General features: G+C 42.5%; 1 protein-coding gene across 1 annotated transcript in view; it reads left to right on the top strand.

Moving 5' to 3' along the window:
- trpa1b (transient receptor potential cation channel, subfamily A, member 1b) overlaps positions 1 to 20298 on the top strand; it is a 182105-nt gene that overhangs the window by 91542 nt on the left and 70265 nt on the right. The window contains exon 14 of the mRNA XM_068032656.1: positions 3694 to 3860. Coding sequence (XP_067888757.1) covers positions 3694 to 3860 — 167 coding nt within the window. The remainder of the gene's footprint in view (positions 1 to 3693; positions 3861 to 20298) is intronic.

The raw sequence follows: 20298 nt of genomic DNA, 5'->3' as shown, positions 1-20298 counted from the left end.
TTTATGTGCTCACCTCCAAAAAGGGCGGCCTGCCCATGTGGGCTGCACATCAAAAAGCTGCCGCAATCTTAAGCGCAGCGACTCATTTAAATAGCTGGAGTGGGCCGCCTCCTCCCCCGATCAAGTGGAGGGGGCAGGCTGTCCATCCCCGGCAATGGCGTCAGCTGCCTATGCACAGGCGCTGATGCCATTTTTAAAGGGCTGTCAGCCCTACCGGCTTATTTAAATATTTAAAGACAGATTGAATAAAACTAAATAAATACGTTTCTTTTGCCCCTCTCCCACCTCTCCAATAACAATTGAATTAACTATTTGCCCTTTCCCCCCAAAAACACTTACCTGTAACATCGCCAAACTGCATAAAGTTTAAAGTACAACCCTTCCCACCATCCCCTGCACCCATGATGTTTATTTGACCCTGTTCCCCTCCGCACCCCCCCCCACTCCACCGCCGCTGCCCCCCACCCCTGGCACTTATAAACTTACCTCCTCCCCCCTCCCCAGCAGTCTGGGCCTTGTTTCCCCGGACAGGGATCTGAAGGCGTGAGTGCTGGCCAAAGCGCCAAAGATCGCGGCAAGCCATCAAGATTAATGGTAAGTACATGCAAATCTATTAATTTGCATATGGTGATTGTGGTCCCGTCGCCAAGCAGTTGGGTGGGCGCCGGGAGGATCGGGCTGGGCCTTGCTGTCGTCAAGGTCTGTGGCGGGCCTCATCCGGGGTCATATTCAGGCCCCCTTGCTATGCATCCTGACATCAAGGACTCCTTAAAATCGAGCCCTAAGTTTTCAATTTGTCTCTGTATTTTCATCACTGCACTTCTTGTGAGCATGACAATAGGTTAGTGAGTGGGCAAAAATTTGGCAGCTGGAATATAATGTGGGAAAATGAGAACTTGTCCACTTTGGCAGGAAAAATAGAAAAGCAGTATATTATTTTAATGGAGAGAGATTGTAGAACTCTGCAGTACAGAGGGATCTGGGTGCTCTGGTAAATGAATCACAAAAAGTTAGTATGCAGGTACAGCAAGTGATTAGGAAGGCAAATAGAATATTGTCATTTATTGCAAGGGGACTGGAATATAAAAGTAGGGAAGTCTCACTACAGTTGTACAAGGCATTGGTGAGAACACATTTGGAGTACTGTGTATAGTTTTCGTCTTCTCACTTAAGAAAGGATGTAATTGCAATAGAAGCAGTTCAGAGAAGGTTCACTAGGCTGATTCCTGGGATGAAGGAGTTGTACGAACATGTGAATTAGGAGCAGAAGTAGGCCATTTGGTCCTTGAGCCTGCTCTGCCATTCAATAAGATCACGGCTGATCTGTTTGTGTTTCGAATTCTATACTCCCACCTACCCCCGATAACCCTTGGTTCCCTTGCCTAACAAGAATCTATCTACCTCTGCCTTAAAAATATTCAATGACCCCACCTCCACCACCTTCTGAGGCAGAGAGTTCCAAAATCACACAACCCTCTGAGAGAAGAATTTCTTCTCATCTCTGTCCTAAAAGAGTGACCCCTAATTTTAAAACAGTGCCCCCTAGTTCTGGACTCACTCACAAGAGGAAACATCCATTCCACATCCACCTTGTCAAGACTGTTCAGGATCTTATAAACTTCAATCAAGTCTCCCCTCACTCTTCTAAACTCCAGTGAAACCAAGCCCAGTCTGTCCAACCTTTCCTCATAAAACAACTCGCTCATTTCATGTATCAATCTAGTAAACTTCCTCTGAACCGCCTCCAATGCATTTACATCCTTCCTTAAATAAGGAGACCAAAACTGCACACAGTATTCAAGATGTGGTCTCGCCAATGCCCTGTATAACTGAAGCATAACATCCTTACTTTTATTTTCAATTCCTCTCGTAATAAAGCATAGCATTCCATTAGCCTTCTTTATTATTTGCTGTACCTGCATATTAACTTTTTTGTGACTCCTGCACTAGAACACCAAGATCCCTCTGCACCTCGGAATTCTGTAGTCATTTAAGTAATACTCTGCTTTTTTTATTCTTCCTGCCAAAGTGAACAACTTCACATTTTCCCACATTATACTCCATCTACCAGATTTTTTCCCCACTCACTCAACCTATCTATACTGGTCTGCAACCTCCTAATGTTCTCTTCACAACATACTTTCCTACGTACCTTTGTGTCACCTGCAAATTTAGCTACCATGCTATCACTCCCCTCATCTAAGTCATTGATATAAATTGTAAAAAGTTGAGGCCCATGCACAGACCCCTGTGGGACTCCACTGATCACATCCTGCCACTCAGAAAAGGACCCATTTATGCATACTCCCTGTTTTCTGCCAGCCAGCCAATCTTCTATCCGTGCTAATATGTTACCCCTACACCATGAGCTCCTACTTTGCGTAATATACTTATTATGTGGAACCTTATCCAATGCCATCTGGAAATCCAAGTACAGTATATCAATCAGCTCCCCTTTATCCACAGTACATGGTACTCCTTCAAAGAACTCCAATAAATTGGTTATCTTATGAGGAAACATTGGACAGGTTGGGCCTGTATCCATTGGAGTTTAGAAGAATGAGTGGTTATCTTATTGATACATAAGATCCTGAGGGGACTTGACAGGATGAATGCTGGAAGGATGTTTCCCCTTATGGCAGAGACCAGAACTTGGGGACTCTGTTTAAAAAGTAAGGGGTCTCCCATTTAAGATGGAGACGAGGAGAATTTTTTTTCTTTCAGAGGGTTGTTAGTCTATGGAATTCTCTTCCCCAGAGAGCAGTGGAGGCTGAGTCATTGAATACTTTTAAGGCTGAGTTTGATTCTTGATTGACAAGGGAGTCAAAGGTTACAGCAGGTAGACAGGAAAGTAGAGTTGAGGCTGCAATCAGATCAGCCATAATGTTATCAAATGGTGGACCAGGCTCGAGGGGCCGAATGGCCTACTCCTGCCCCTAATTCTTACGTTTGTATGTTCGTATGTGAACATAAATAGCAAAGTGCTTATGACAGAACTCCAACTCCATCCAGTTATAATTTATAGTTAGGTCCAGTGTGTAAAAAAATTGATTTGTGTTTAGGCACAACCATGGGGTATTTAACAAATTTGTTGTTTTAATTTAAATAAAATAGTCATAAATTATATTCAAATTATCCACATGTTGAAATACAAGGGACGATTTTAACACAGCCCTCCCCGTGTAAACAGGGAAGGAGGCTGGTTAAAATCTCTGTAGAGTACTTACTGTTCCATTCCAACTGAGTCGCATTGACTGTCATTTTAACCATACAGTTTATTCCTTAAGTGACTCTGCCTGTGTGGTTACTGATGCACAGATGTGCCAGTTTGACCACCAGCAGTTGTGTCCAGGTGCTGAAAAATACACAAGTATTCTGTGTACTGCTGAGCCGAACTACAAGAAATAAGTGCATAATGTTATGGCTTAAGTAATACAATGTTGTACATTTTTGCCTGTGCTGCCACAAGTGGATTTAACTTGATTTTATGAGCAATAAATCTGCAGCTTCTAATTATCTTTGGTTGACCATCAGCAACTAATAATGAGACTCCAGGAAGAAAACAACAAAAGGCTTCATCAAATAAAAGCTGTAAGCTTTTTTATAACATTCATGTTATAAAATGTAGGTTTGTGTTTTTCTCATGTTTGCCAAACTGGCTCTCAGACATTTCTTTTGTAATTTGCTCCAAAGAATACTGCCCTCCATCTGGCTGCAAGAGAAGGACACAGCAATGCTGTACGTCTACTGCTATCCCAGGGAGCTGCTATAACATTCAATAAGAATGAAGCTTCCTTTTTCCATGAAGCAATTCGCAACAGAAGAAAGGATACCGTTTTAGCAATTACTCAAAATGAAAGGTATGAATAACATATTGCAACTATTACTGTACTTATGGGGGCTTTGATTTTTTTCTGAAGAAATGTTACTACTTAAAAGATCTGTAGGTTTAAAATCACAATATATTATCCCTACATAAAAGAGACTGATTTAAAATTGTCAATAAATGAATTATGTGAAAATGTCTTAGTATGAAAATATGAATCAATCCAGCCAGATTTTAGGCTGCATTCCAACAGGGAATGATCGAAAATCTGGACGGTGAGGACTACTGTGTATAGTAATGGTAATGAGAGATGCAATCAATGTCTCACATGAAGATTTGTCACATTAAATTTTTGTTGGATAGTTGAAGTGCAAATATAGAAGGTTCTTTTGTGCTCTGCAGTAGGTAATAAACTGTATTACAATTTGTTATTTGCTATAATTTTAGAGGATGTTTATAGTTGTCTTGCTAGTTATTGATGTATTTAAGATAAAAACACAACTAGCAGAATGACAATGGCATATCCAGGAAGTCTCTACCTAAAGGTACGGTGGTGCAGCAACGTCCACATCCCAAGAATGAACTTAAAAGAAGTTCTGGCATGTTGAGTCTCAGCATAATGTATGCCTGCAAGTCGCAAGTGTACATTATTTGCCAGCACTGGATCATAGCAGAAGTGGGGCCCACATTTCTGGTGTCCAACTATCATGTCCATGAGCCTTTTTTCAAGAAAAAAGGGCATTTTTGGCAGGAACAGCCTATATCCTATAGAGCGGCAAATTACCAACCTGAAATTCCCCACTGCCACAAAGTAGATGTCCCCGGAGTAGAGTAAATGGTGCAGATACCTCCCTGTTTATATTAATGATCCCGTCACTGAGATTGTGATTGGATCAGTACTAGGCACGCTGGCAGATGGAAGTCCCATACTTCTGAAGGCACAGTGGCCCAACCAAAATTTTCAGGCTTGCTTGATCCTAGGTATTCGGAAGTTTAGTTGCTTTTTTTGTATCTGGTTAAATTTCAGCAATAACCCTGTGAAAACTTGATTCCTAAGCATTGCCTATCTCCAATCTGTGCCTAAGTGCTGTGAACGTAAATAACTGAAATATGTCTTTATGTAAAATATACAAACTGGGTGGTTTTATTTTAATTAAAAAAAGTCAACAGATGAAACTCTCCGCCGAACAAAGGCGGTGGAGGGGTGCCACCACCCGGTAAACAGGACCTGGAACAAGCAGAGATCAGCAGCCGCCAGCCTCTCAATCCGGTTCTGATCATGGAAATGGGATGGTGAAGAAATCTGTGAGTGGGGGGAGGGTAGGTGACACATCCCAGCATAAGTACCAGGATGAGCACGACCAGAGCATCTGCCACTCAGCTTGCCAAAATTAGCTGATTCAAAGCTGGCTTGGGGCTTCTACATACCTGGAGAGAGTTGGGAGTGGTGGCAGCAGCAGGCCTGCACCGGAGTTTGAAAAAAAACAAAAAGAAAAAAAAATCAAACCGTGACATCCCAGGAAAGCAGTGAGTTGATTGGCTGGTGAGTATTTGCTGCTAAGGAACTCATTCTAAACATTTAGGAGTTTAAGAGCATTAAAAATATTAAGTATTATCACAAGCAACAAGTGAGCAGCTGGTGAGACTTATCTTTTATTTTTAAATAAGATTTATTACGAGTGGTGAGGTTATTACTGCTATTGTTAGTGTTTTCATATTGGTAGGTTATATTAATAGTGGTAAGGTAGATTAGTATTGGTAAAGTTTAGCATTAGCAGTAGTAAGGTTATAATTATTACTATTGGTAGTGTTATTAATATTATTAGTAGCAGGGCTTATTAGTAACAGTTCTGATGAAGGGTCACTGACCTGAAACATTAACTCTGCTTCTCTCTCCACAGATGCTACCAGACCTGCTGAGTATTTCCAGCATTTCTTGCTTTTATTATTAGTAACATGGTTTATTTGTAGTACTGAGATTTATTAGCTAATAGATAGAGGAATGGCAAGGCTACTCCAACCTCTGGAGTGCACCTCCTGTGCTATGTGGGAACTCCAGGACACTTATAGGTTCTGGATAACCATATATGCAGGAAATGTCGTCAGTTGCACCAGCTTGAGCTCTGGGTTGCAGGACTTGAGCAGCAGCTGGCATCACTGCGGCGCATCCATGAGGAGAGCTTTGTGGATAGCACGCTTATAGATATGGTCACCCCACAGCTTAAGGGTATGCAGGCAGAGAGGGAATGGATGATGACCAGACAGCCAAGAAGAAACAGGCAGGTAGTGCAGAAGACCCCTGAATGCTTTTCATTCTCCAACATGTATTCAGTTCTGAATACTGAGGAAAGTGATGGTTCATCTGGGGAGTGCAGCCAGAACCAAGGCCATGGCACTACGGGTGGCTCAGCCTGTACAGGAAGGTACAAGGAAGACTGGAAGAGTAATAGTGATAGGAGATTCGATATTCAGGGGAACAGACAGGCGTTTTGTGGCCGCAGACGTGAATCAAGGATGATATTTAGATTTAGATTTTAGATTTAGATTTAGAGATACAGAACTGAAACAGGCCCTTCGGCCCACCGAGTCTGTGCCAACCATTAACCACCCATTTATACTAATCCTACACTAATCCCATATTCCTACCACATCCTCACCTGTCCCTATATTTCCCTATCTATACTAGGGGCAATTTATAATGCCAATTTACCTATCAACCTGCAAGTCTTTTGGCTGTGGGAGGAAACCGGAGCACCCGGAGGAAACCCACGCAGACACAGGGAGAACTTACAAACTCCACACAGGCAGTACCCAGAATTGAACCCAGGTCGCTGGAGCTGTGAGGCTGCAGTGCTAACCACTGCGCCACTGTGCCGCCCTGGTGCCAGGGTCAAGGATGTTAGTGGGGGAGGATGAACAGCCAGCAGTTGTGGTCCACGTTGGTAACAAATTATATTGGTATTGTTACGACCGAGGCTGGAGAAGTGCACTGTCTTTCTGAAGTTCCACTTCTCCACGAGTCACAACATATATTTAAATGTTTTACTCAGTTACCAATATGGCCAATTATATACTTTATTTTAGTTTCAGAGTAACATCCACCAACCAGGTTTCTTTAATAAACAACAGAATTATTAATTTATTATAAAACAAGACTTATTCAATAAAGATGCAAAGCCTATTAACACACAGGTTGAAATATGAAATAAAAGCAAAATGCAGCCGATGACGGAGAAATAAAAACAAGAAATGCTGGAAATACTCAGCAGGTCTGCCAGCATCTGTGGAGAGAGAAGGAGTTAACGTTTCAGGTCAGTGACCCTTCTTCAGAACTGGCAGATATAAGAAATGAAAAGATTTTAAGCAAGTTAAGCACAGGTGGGGCAAGAGAGAACAAAAGAGAAGGTGTTGATAGGACAAGGTCACAGAATAGCTGACCAGAAGGTCATGGAGCAAAGGCAAACAATATGTTAATGGTGTGCTGAAAGACAAAGCATTAGTACAGATAGGGTGTTAATGGACTGAAAACTGAAGTCACAAGCACAAACATAAAAAAAAACACAGTGGGTAGGCACAGTAGAAACAAACATATGAAATATGAAAGTTCTTTTCTAAATTAACCCAACACATATGCATATATACCAGTTAAAGAAAAAATAAATACGTTTTCTTTGTAGAGAATTCTTTATAAAAAAAAAGACAAAAAAAAAGTTTGGCCAAATACTTGCTAATTCTTCAAGGAGAAGGATATGATACGGTATGTTCCCAGGTAGTCCCTTATTCTGGTGTCCAAATATGCATAGATGGCTGTCACTGGGATCTTTTTGAGCAGTTCTTTTCAGGCCACGTCGAGGATTAGTCTGGTAAGCTTTCCATGAGAATCACTGTATCAGGGGTTTCAGCTATCACACTGGATTCTCAGTGTTTCTCAAAGAGATGGGAAAAGGATGAGCTGGTGGCTTCTCTCTTAGCAGGCTTATCCCCAACTGACTCAAAACAATATCCAAAAATGAAACCAACTCTTGACCACCATAAATCTTGACATGTAATTTCTCTGTAAACAACTCCCATAGTCATCAAGGCTCCTGCTGTTTACTTAGATTAAGATATGTGACTTTCAGTAAGGGTTTGTTTTTACACAAAGTCCCAAATCCTTCCAGTGACCTTTTTATTTAAAAAAAACAAATTCCAGCACCTATGAAATCTCTTCAGTCTTTCAAATGAATCAATTTCCACAATTTTTAAACACGAGTCCTCAAAAAAAAGGAAGCACTTTCATAACAGTAGGAGGAGGGATATGGTCCTGCAGAAAGAGTTTAGTGAGAGAGGTAAGAAATTAGCAAGCAAGACCTCAAAAGTCGTGATCAGATTACTCCCAGTACCATGTGCAAGTGAGTATAGAAATAGGAGGATATTGCAGATGAATATGTGGATGGAAAGTCGGTGCAGGAGGGAGGGCTTTAGATTCCTGGAACACTGGGACCAGTTCTGGAGAAGCTGGGACCTGTACAGGTCGGACAGGTTGCACCTGAACAGAGCTAGGACATATTTCCTTGCGGGCAATTTGTTAGTGCTATTGGGGAAGGGAACTTGGCAGAGGAGTGGGAAACAGGAGGAAATATCAGAGAGAAATACCAAGGTGCACAGAATACTGGGAGAGATAGCTTACCCTAGAGTAGAGAATAGTAACTTATTAGGCGGGGTCAGAGTAAGGGAGAAAGGAATAAAGACTAAATCAAGCATAATGTGCATATATGTGAATGCACAGAATGTTGTTAATAAGATTGGTAAGTTACAGGCACAGATTGGCATGTGGAAATGTGATGTTGTGGTTATAACAGAGACCTGGCTCAAAGAAGGACAAGACTGGGAATTGAATATTTTTGGATGCAAGGTGTTCAGGAAAGGTAGGGAAGGTAAAAAGAGGGGACTGGTGGCGGTATTGATTAAAGAGGGCATTTCAGTGCTGGAGTAAATGGATGTCCCAGAGGGCCCAATCATGAAATCAATTTGGCTCGAGCTAAGGAACATAAAAGGTGCATTTACATTGCTTGGTGTTGTCTATTGGCCACCAACTAGTGGGAAGGACGTGAAGGAACAAATTTGCAAGGAAATTACAAAGAGGTGCAAAAGTTATAGGGTGGTTATAACGGCAGACTTTAATTATCCAAACATAGACTGGGATAATAGTAATGTAAAGGGCAGTGAGGGGCAAGAGTTCTGAGAGTGTGTTCAGGAAAATTTTCTACAACAGTATGTTTCTAGTCTAACGAGAAAGCAGACACTGCTAAACCTGGTTCTTGGGAATGAGGTGGGCCAAGTGGCTCAAGTATCAGTAGGACCAAGGCTCCTTAGACAGCACCTTCCAAACCCATGACCTCTCCCACCTAGAAGGATAAGGGCAGCTGATGCAAGGGAACACCACCACCTGCAAGTTCCCCTCCAAGCCACACACTATCCTGACTTGGAACTATATCGACGTTCCTTCACTGTCGCCGGGTCAAAATCCTGGAACTCCCTCACATGGACTGCAGCGGTTCAAGAAGGCAGCTCACCACCACCTTCTCAAGGGAAATTAGGGGTGGACAATAAATGCTAGCCTAGCCAGTGATGCCTACATCCCATGAACATATAAAAAGAATTAGGGAACAGTGATCAGTGTATCATAAAGTTTGGGCTGACTATGAAAAATGACAAAAAACACTCCCGAGTAAGAATAATTAACTGGGGAAAGCCAGCTTCAATGGGGTAAGAATGGAGCTGGGGCGAATAAATTGGAATCATAGGTTGGCAGGAAAAATGGTAGCTGACAGTGGGCTACCTTTAATGAAAAGTTAGTTTGGACACAGTCAAGGTATGTTCCCTAGAAGGGAAAAGGTAGGGTCAAGAAATTCAGAGTTCTCTGGATGACATAAGAGGTAGAGATTAAGATAAAGAAAAAAAAGTGTGCATATGACAGATGCCAGGTAGAAAATACTATTGAGAACCAGGCTGAATATAGAAGGTTCAGAAGGGAAGTGAAAAAGCAAATAAGAGATGTAAAGAGAGAGCATGAAAAGAGACTAGCAGCTAACTTTAAAGGGAATCCCAAAGTTTTCTATAGACATATAAATAGTAAAAGGGTAGTAAAAGGAATAGTGGGGCCGATTAGGGACCATAAGGGGATTTACGCATGGAGGCAGAGGTCATAGATGAGGTATTAAATGAATACTTTGTATCTGTCTTTACCAAGGAAGAATATGCAACCCAGGCAATGGTGAAAGAGGAATTATTTCAGATACTAGAAGGGTTTAAATTTGATAAGGAGGACGTATTAGATAGACTGTCTGTACTTAAAGTGGATAAAGCACCAGGACCGGATGAGATGCATCCAAGGATACTGAGAAAAGTGAGGGTGGAAATCGTGAAAGCCCTGGCCATAATTTTTCAGTCTTCCTTAGGCTTGGGGGTCGTGCCAGAGGACTGGAAAATTGCAAACGTTATACCCTTGTTCAAAAAAGGGTACAAAGATAAGCCCAGCAACTACAGGCCAGTCAGCTTAACTTTGAGACAAAATTAATAGTCACATGGACAAATGTGGGTTAATTAAAGAAAGCCAGCATGGATTTCTTAAGGAAAGTTTATGTTTAACTAACATGCTGGAGTTTTTTGAGGAGGTAACAGAGAGGGTTGATGAGGGAAATGCAGTTGATGTGGTGTACATGGACTTTCAAAAGGTGTTTGATACAGTGCCACACAACAGACTTGTGAGCAAACTTGCAGGTCATGGAATAAAAGGGACAGTAGCAACATGGATATGAAATTCACTGAGTGACAGGGAACAAGGAGTAGTAGTTAATGGATGTTTTTCGGGTTGGAGGGATGTTTGTAGTGGGGTTCCCCAGGGATCAGTGTTGGGACACTTGCTTTTCCTGATAGATATTAATGATCTAGACCTTGGTGTACAGGGTACAATTTCAAAGTTTGTAGATGATACGAAACTTGGAAGCATTGTGAATTATGAGGAGGATAGTGTAGAACTGTTGAAGGACATAAACATATTGGTGGAATGGGGGGATAGGTGGCAGATGAAGTTCAATGCAAAGAAATGTGAAGTGATTCATTTTGGTAGGAAGAACATGGAGAGACAATACAAAATAAAGAGTACAATTCGAAAGGGGGTGCAGGAGCAGAGGGACCTCGGTGTAAATGTGCATAAGCCATTGAAGGTGGCAGGACAGGCTGAGAGCGCGGTTAATAAAGCATACAGTATCCTGGGCTTTATTAATAGGGGCTTAGAGTACAAGAGCAAGGAAGTTATGTTGAACTTGTGTAAGCCACTAGTTTGGCCTCAGCTGGAGTACTGAGCACTTTAGGAAAGATGTGAAGGCATTGGTGAGTGTACAGAAAAAATTCACGAGAATGGTTCCAGGAATGAGGAATTTCAGTTGTGAAGATTGATTGGAGAAGTTGAGACTATTTTCCTTGGAGGAGAAGGCTAAGAGGAGATTTGATAGAGGTATTCAAAATCATGAGGGTCTGGATAGAGTAGATAGCGAGAAACTGGTCCCACTCGTAAAAGAATAGAGAACGAGAGAGCACAGATTTAAAGTATTTGGTAAGAGAAGCAAAAGTGACATGAGGAAAAACTTTTTCACGCAGTGAGTGGTTAAGGTCTGGAATGCGCTGCCTGAGAGTGTGGTGGAGGCAGGTTTAGTTGAAGTATTCAAAAGGGAATTAAACAGTTATATGAAAAGGAAGGATCTAACCATCTCCCCTTGACATTCAATGGTATTACCATCGCTGACTCCCCCATTATCAACATCCTAGGGTCTACCATTGACCAGAAACTGAACTGGAGTAGCTATATAAATACCGGGGCTACAAGAGCAGGTCAGAGGCCAGGAATCCTGAGGCGAATAACTCATCTCCTGACTCCCCAAAGCCTGTCCACCATCTACAAGGCACAAGTCAGGAGTGTGATGGAATACTCTCCAGTTGCCTGGATGGGTGCAGCTCCAACAACACTCAAGAAGCACAACACCATCCAGGACAAAACAGCCTGCTGGATTGGATACCAAACACAAACATCCACTACCTCCACCACTGAAGCACAGCGGCAGCAGTGTGTATATCTACAAGATGCACTGCAGCAATGCACCAAGGCTCCTTAGACAGCACCTTCCAAACCTGCGACCTCTACCACCTCGAAGGACAAGAGTAGCAGATGCATGGGAACATCACCACCTGCAAGTTCCCGTTCAAGTCACACACCATCCTGACTCGGAACTATATCGCTGTTCCTTCGCTGTCGCTGGGTCAAAATCGTGGAACTCCCTTCCTAACAGCACTGTGGGTGTGCCTACCTCACATGGACTGCAGCAGTTCAAGAAGGCAGCTCACCACCACCTTCTCAAGGGCAATTAGGAATGGACAATAAATGCTGGCATAGCCAGTGATGCCCTCATCCCATGAATGAATTTAAAAAAAGGCGGGATAATGGCACTCTATTCGCCTTCAAAGCATCCACCCAGTATTTGCTCTTTATTTCATGTGGGCACCGTGGAATGTCACACAAAGAACACTTCATACTGCTTCCTGAGTAACTATGTGCATGAGGCTATTGTCATGGTAAGAGGGCACCTGAACATTAATTGAATTCAAAGGTTTTCTCTTCATGAAGATCATGGGATTGATCTGAAGAACACTGACTTCCACATGATTGAGTTTTCTCACTTTTGACCTCCTCTTCTGCCATGGATTCTGGATTCAGTTCTTCTTCCCCCATGGTGAGGCCTCTTTGAAGACAAAATTTATTTAGCATACACCAGATGACAATCATTCTCATCACAGAGATTGTGAAATAAGGACCCTTTGATTTGTCAAAACACCTGAAGTACTGCTTCAGGACTCCAGTCATTGATAATCCATTTGGTGGAGGTGCTACATTGATGTTTGATTTATCTGTACATCTTTGTTCAGCAGATGAGACAGGTCAGTGACAGCCTCCTAACTTAGCTTGAGCTTCATTGTTATCAACTAGCTCTGGCTGTAGTATGTATTCGCAGGACCTGACTCTGCACCTCTGTGCCACCTTACTATACAGACTGTCCTTTGCTATTCCTCATTGTCTTTTCCAGCCAACAACAGCACTAGTGGTGTACTAAGTGGAATTGTATCCCCAGTAGAGACAAATTATTTGGTTGCCTGTCTTGTTGGCCTGCCTACTGTGAGTTAAAGCAGCCTTTAGACACATTATAAATCAACATTCTCAATGCATTACATGTGCAAAATGAGATAGATTTAAATACCAACTCTATCAGCATTAGCAAACTCAACAATATGGCTGCATGGATTCAACATGAAATGCCAAGTTGTCACTTCATGCTGGGAGTCGTTTTGTAACTTCTGGTATCACTGAAAAATATGTAAGCACTCGGGCACTTGTGAATTAGTACCGACAGAAAAGTAATGGTTGCAGTAATTTGCTGGCTTGTGTATTTACTACTTGACAAATGTTAAATGATGCAGTACTTGAAGGATCGCCTGATTTTTTTGTTTATATATATTAAAAATTATCTATTAGCCGATCAAACTCTTCTGAATTCTGTTTCAGAATCTTTAATGAATGCTTAACCTTAATTTTTTTTAAAGTTTGTATGTTGGATGAGAGCGACATTAACAAGACTATATTTGTTGCCCATCCATACTCACTTCAAAGAAGGTGGTGGGCCTTCTCCTTGAACTGCTGCATTCTTTCCAATGCTTCTATCATGGTGTTAGATAGGGAATTTCAGGATATTGGCTCAGTGACGATGAGGAATGGCAATACTTGTCTGTTAGGATGATATGTGACAGAGGAAAGTGGTGATAGTGCTCCTATTATATTTCAGTTCTTATCCCTCTCAGTGCTAGAGGTTGTGGGGCTGGGAGCTGTGTCTTCTTCTGCAACAAACCTGAAGCTAATTGGCAGAGCATGCATAGTATTGCATGTTGCCGTCAAAGTCACTGTCTGAATTTCTTAGCCGCCGGCTCCTTCCAGGCTGTCACAGAGGATATCAATAACACCAGTCAGTCTGCAGTCCATGCTCGCATTAAGCAGGTGACCAATGTCTTGTTTGCTGGAGCAGGATAGGGCTCTGGGTTTCACTCTGATTTTAGTCTTCTTTATCTCCAGGGTGTCATTGACTGCACCCACATTGCCTTCATGAATTGTGTTATGAAAGTGTTTCTACTTTTAATAATATTTTTTGAAGACACATAATTTAGAATTATGCATATTGGTTCATTTGGGAAAACTGAAAAGATTCCATGGATGTGTTTTTTTTTACAAGGGTCTTGTTTGAAAACAAACCTTTACTGGATGTCACATGCCTTAAGCTCAATAAACAACAGAAACCTTGGTGACTTGGGGGAACTGTTTACAGAGAAGTGACGTGTCAAGATTTATGGTGGTCAGGAAGTTTTGCTTTTGGGATATTGTTTTGGTTCAGTTGAGGTGTGGACTGTGTTGAAAGCAGTTGGGTTTGTAGCCTGCTGAATAATACCCAGATCCTCGTTCTCTATGCCTTTGAAAAAACCCTGCGAGTCTAGTGTGTGAGAGCTAAAACTCCTGATGCCGCATTTCTCCTGAGATGCTCCTGGAAGGCCTGCCAGATTAATTCTCGATGCCGCCTTAAAAGGCCTGGTCCAGAAAAGATCCCAGTGACCTGTATACGTGTACTCAGATGCCAAACTGTATGCCCATTTGGGGACACAACGTATGTCATCCTATTTCTTCAAGAATTAACAAGTATTTGGCCAAAATATTCTTTTTTTGTCTCTTTTTTTGTAAAAGACCTCTGCAGAGAAAATGTCTTTATTCTTTTCCCTTTAAACAGTGTGTGTGTGTGAGTGTGTGTGTTGGGTGTTTCTATCTGTGTGTTAATGCTTTGCTTTAGTACTGGATAAGTCTTGTTTTATAATGAACTGATAATTTTGTTGCTTATTAAAGAAACCTGGTTGATGTATATAATTCTGGGATACAGTAGAGTATATGATTGATGGTATCAGTAACTGGGTAAATATTTAAAAATATGTTGTGACCTGTGGAGGAGTGGAACTAGAAAAGACAGTTCACTCCTTCCACCTCAGTCATAACAATTGTTAGGGCTTCCACTTCATTAATGTACAACTGGTGTGTGATTACCACGGACTGGATTTTGTGGAGGAGGCGGGACTCCCAGCACCAGGCCAAAAAGGCAATCCTCTGGTGTTTTGAAGCTTATGTGTCCCGTGCTGGGATCCCAGTCCCTTTAAAGACGGGGATCCCGCCTCCAAGAGCTGCCAGCCAATTACGGTGCAGCAGCTCAACTGTATCGGCAGCGCCATCATTAGAGGTGGCCACTGCCGGCACTGCAGAGGCCTTGGACCCAGGCCCAGTGCTGGATTTCCGGCCATCAGGTAAATGAGGCGGGGTCGCCGGGACCAGTCCGGAAGTGCTCTGTGAGGGGTGGGGGTTGAAAGAGAGAGGGTTTTTCCATGGAGGTGGAGGTTTTCGCAGTGGGGGTCCTCCGTGGGCTACAGATTGCCCACAAAGGAGGGACCCACCCCAAGCCCACATGGAGGGTGCCTCATTTTACAAGGTTAGATTGGTTAGATTGGTTAGATCCCAGTGGCGGCAGGAAGAGGCCCTTTAGTGGCCATTAATAGGCCTCTGGTTGGGAAGGCTATCATCGGTCTATCCTGCCCGCGGCAAAATCACTTGGCAATGGGGCGGCAATGGGCCCTCCGCCCCTGCCACCCATCGTGATTCTATGGGCCCCCTTGTCTACGACCCCACCTCAGTGGGCCCATAAAATCCAGCCCCATAGTGCATTTTGCAGCTCTGCGCCCACTTTTCCATCAGCAGTCATGACATTTTTGTATGATGCCAATCCTCCATCCTCTCACTACCTCCGCAAAGCTGTGAGAGGTTGACTGCTAGGGGAACAAGGGCTATCACCTGCATACTTGGCTCATGATTCCATGTAGGAACCCATATTCAGTAGCTACAATCAGATGCATAGGCCAACTAGATTCCTCTTTGAACTGATTAGTCGAGTTCTCAAGCAACGATGCCACTCCCTGGACAGATCTGGTGGCTTCCTACAATACAGTCCATAAAGACTGCTCCAAATAACTGTGATGTACTGTATAACTTTGCTCTGTTGAGGGGCCAACACATGGAGCCACCATTGGAGAAGGACCTTTAACATAGCGCGAGAAATAAAACCAATGACATAGATGGTAACAAGGAAGCAGGAGGATTGCCTGCAGTCAGAGCTCTTCAGCAGCTGAAAGATTGCTGGTCCTTAACAGTCTTTCCCAACTGTCCTTCCATCCTCCATTAAGCTACATCAGTCCAAACATCAATATTATATTCATTTCATCTGTTATTGCTGTGTCACCTGCCCATACTGCAATACTCTCTGCACACAGATTTCAAAAAGCAGCATAATTTTACCAACTTACACAAAAACCTGCACCCAGATGTGAACATCTAGTGCTTGTCTTAAGTGCTCTCTTAACTATTCTAATGCATTTATTAGGTGATTCCCCAGTAGCTGCACGGTGGAAAATGGAAGGCTGTTCTTGAGATGCACATGATCGGCAACCACTAGGAACTCAACTCTGAAAGGATCCAGCTGCAAACTGCAGCAACTTGCCATCAGACAAGGCAATCTGACTCAGCTTCTGTTTTTGGCACTAGTGTGGACATTGTTTAAGAGGGGTATCTGTCATTCTGAGAAAGAGCAACATTTTCCCTTATATTACATAACTGCCCCTGCTATCAAGCTTTGGCTGAGTACACCTGACCTTCAAAAAAACAGACTGTAGGACATCCATGATGAGACTGAAATCCTCATCTATTCCATCTCTGAGCCTGTTCAAAGTGGAGCGTCGAGTTCAGAACCTGCATGGTTCCCCTAAGAGAATGTACTACTGGGGCCACAGATTCCTGCAAAGAGTATCACAGTGCAGCATCCATTGAGGTGACCACACACTCCATGGTTGACTACAGAGTATTAATACTAGGAGTGAGAAGCCCACACAAGTTGGTAGTGGACTCCTCAACACTCTCTCACATATTGCAGAAGTTCCCTGAAAGGCAGTACAATACATTGTGTGAATGGTGGTGCCCAGAATGGACCCCTAAAGAGTGTATCTTTGTCCTCTTCAGCAGAGCTAGAATGTGAGTTTGCCATCTGGCGAATTGTTTTCCGGATTGTTTTTTCAACTGTCGCTTTTCCTGCTCACTTGTGCTTTGTGAATCACTCTGTGCTGACCACCCTAACTCGCTATCTACCACACAAGGTACCATTTCTATCCTGATGCTCTATGGGTGAGAGAGAGTGATGATGCATCTTTGGGGAGATTCTGTCCCTCTGGCACATAACTTTGTTCTGCAATAGGTACAACACATGGACTGACCATTAAACGAGGATCTTTCACTTGATGAGGGAGATGATGCATCGAATGGTGAAGGAACAGTATGGCTCCGACACCTGTTTGCAGCCTCCAGCAGCAGCTCACTGCAGTAATTGCAGGGCATGTGTCATCTGAAGGATCGAGAAAAAGAACAAGGGTTCGAACATAATGCTCTGTAGAAATGCAACTTTTGTGTCAATTGACCTACACTCCCAAGAATATGTGGCCAAAAGAGCTAAAGATTGTTAAGATTACTTTTCCAGCTGTGGAGGAGTCCACTCTATCTGTATCAGTTCGTCTTCAAATCCCCTTGCTGCTAGCCTTGCTTCAACATGATAAGTCCCATCATCTAGGATTTTTTCCAGTACAAATTTACCTATGTGGCAAAGTTGTTTGACTCTTAACTAGTACCTCAGAATAAACTCCAAACTCCCACCAACTAGCTAACCCCCTTTGTTTTGCAAGAGCAAAATACTGTGGATGCTGGAAATCTGAAATAAAAACAGAAAATGCTGGACCTACTTGGCAGGTCTGGTGGCATTTGTGGAGAGAGAAACAGAGTTAATGTTTTGGGTGTGTAATCTTTCACCAGAATGTTTGTTTTGCCTCTCATTAGTTTATCCTTGAGTTTACTGAGCAACACTAAAATCTTGCAATCTTGAGGACTTCTGCTTCTAGTTCTGTTACGAGACTGTTCGATAGCCTTTATTTTGTTGTCTAACCTTTTCAAGCTAAAGCTGCTGCTTCCACTTTTATGTCTCTTGGGGCTCCTACTGCAATATTTCCCTCTTATACTATTGGATGTTCTTGCTGTGGTAGGTGATCGTTTTCTGATGCAATAGTCACTTCTGGACTCACTATTGGTACTTGCATTGCGCTTTCTTACTCTATACTCTTTCACCCCTTTCTGTCAGTCCATGGACCCCACTTCTTGGGCATCATCCTGAACATTCAACCAATATTTAAATTTGCCAGTAGTTTTTCATGCACATCCCACAATTGTTGCATCCCTCCATTCATTACATCCCTTAAGAATATATGCCACCGAAGTACCCACTCTGGGCAATTGGCCTGTGGATGCAATAGCTCTTCCTGTTTGTCACAATCACTCACATGACCACCATCTAGCAAGACTTTTAACCATTGACAAAGTAGGGTGAGCAAATTGTCCATGTAACTTTAAAACAATGTTTTTTTTTCTCAATCTTATTATTTGATGCCATTAATATCAGTCTAACACTCTGATCAGAAACATCATGTTTTATCACAGTGGCGCAGTGGTTAGCACCGCAGCCTCACAGCTCCAGAGACCCGGGTTCGATTCCGGGTACTGCCTGTGTGGAGTTTGCAAGTTCTCCCTGTGTCTGCGTGGGTTTTCTCCGGGTGCTCCGGTTTCCTCCCACAAGCCAAAAGACTTGCAGGTTGATAGGTAAATTGGCCATTATAAAATTGTCACTAGTATAGGTAGGTGGTAGGGATATATAGGGACAGGTGGGGATGTTTGGTGGGAATATGGGATTAGTGTAGGATTAGTATAAATGGGTGGTTGATGTTCGGCACAGACTCGGTGGGCCGAAGGGCCTGTTTCAGTGCTGTATCTCTAATATAATCTAATATAATCAATATCCTGACTAGATAGTCTTGCAGATCAACTGATTTTCCAAAAATAATTGCTTTATCATGCTCCATGTAAAGTTTCATTTGTGATTTTTTCATAGAAAATTTACTCTACAGCATAGGTATCTCACTACAGACTATATCAGTACTCATAAAATGGCTTACTTCAGCTGTTTTACATGGAATTACAACTCTCTTTAAAAACTTCATGATGTTATCATCACCAAACTTAAAGCAAGTAGTACTTTTATATTCCTTATACTTGCATTCATCCTCACTACTTAGTGATTCAAGATAACGTTTTAACTAATTTGTCCCACATACTGAAGTACCAGCACTATCTAATACTGCACAGTTAAAGGAGTCTGCAACTAACACATTCATCACAGGCCTAAAACTCCTTATGACCAGTATAATTTGTTCATATCCATCATTATCTTCTTGCATGTGGCAGCTGCCACTCTGTGGTAGCACTGTCACCACTAAGCCAGAAGCTTCTGGGTTCAAGTCCCACTGCAGGACCTAAGCATTGAAAAAAATCTAGGCTGACATTCCAGTGCAGTACTAAGGGAGTGCTGCCCTGTCAGAGGCACCGTCTTTTGGATGAGATGTTAAACTGAGACCCTGTCTGCTTTCTCAGGTGGATGCAAAAGATCCCAGAGCACTATTTCAAAGAAGAGCAGGGGAGTTATTCCTGGTGTCTGGCCAATATTTATCCCTCAATCAACATCACAAAAACAGATTATCTGGTCATTATCACATTGCTGTTTGTGGGAGCTTGCTGTGCGCAAATTTACTTCCACGTTTCCGACATTACAGGTGTGACTACACTTTAAAAACACTTCATTGACTGTAAAGTGTTTTAGGACATCCGATGGTTGTGAAAGGTACCGGTATATAAATGCAAGTAAGTCATTCATTCATTCATTCATTATTCCAATCCAATCTAATCCAATCCAATCCAATCCAATCCAATCCAATCCAGTCCAGTCCAGTCCAGTCCAGTCCAGTCCAGTCCAGTCCCTGCCAAACATTGAGTCCTCTATTCTTTGTGTCACAGTGGAATGTTTCATTTGTTCCATGATGATTGAAGGAAATGATTGTTTCCCAATGAATTTTGTTAAGCCAACAGACATCTCATCCAATACAATCATCTTCTCTGAGAACTGAGCATCAATTACAACCAGTTGTATGTCCACTGTTACGGACAGGTGGTAAGAGGTGTGGGTAGTTCCCAATGTTCACCTCCCAACTGACCGCAATCGTGTTTTGTTTAAAATGAAGAGTTAGCACCCGAGTGCTTTATTTGCCAAATAAAAGATAGTGACATGTTTTCTCGTAGGTTTAAAACACAAGATTAACTATTTATTGAACAATATTTATTCCCCGAAATATTCGCAACACCACTAACACGCGCATTCACTTTC

The sequence above is a fragment of the Heterodontus francisci genome, chromosome 5, assembly GCF_036365525.1.
Source record: "Heterodontus francisci isolate sHetFra1 chromosome 5, sHetFra1.hap1, whole genome shotgun sequence".
Taxonomy (NCBI): Eukaryota; Metazoa; Chordata; class Chondrichthyes; order Heterodontiformes; family Heterodontidae; genus Heterodontus; species Heterodontus francisci.
This window is presented reverse-complemented; position numbering and strand designations above follow the sequence as displayed.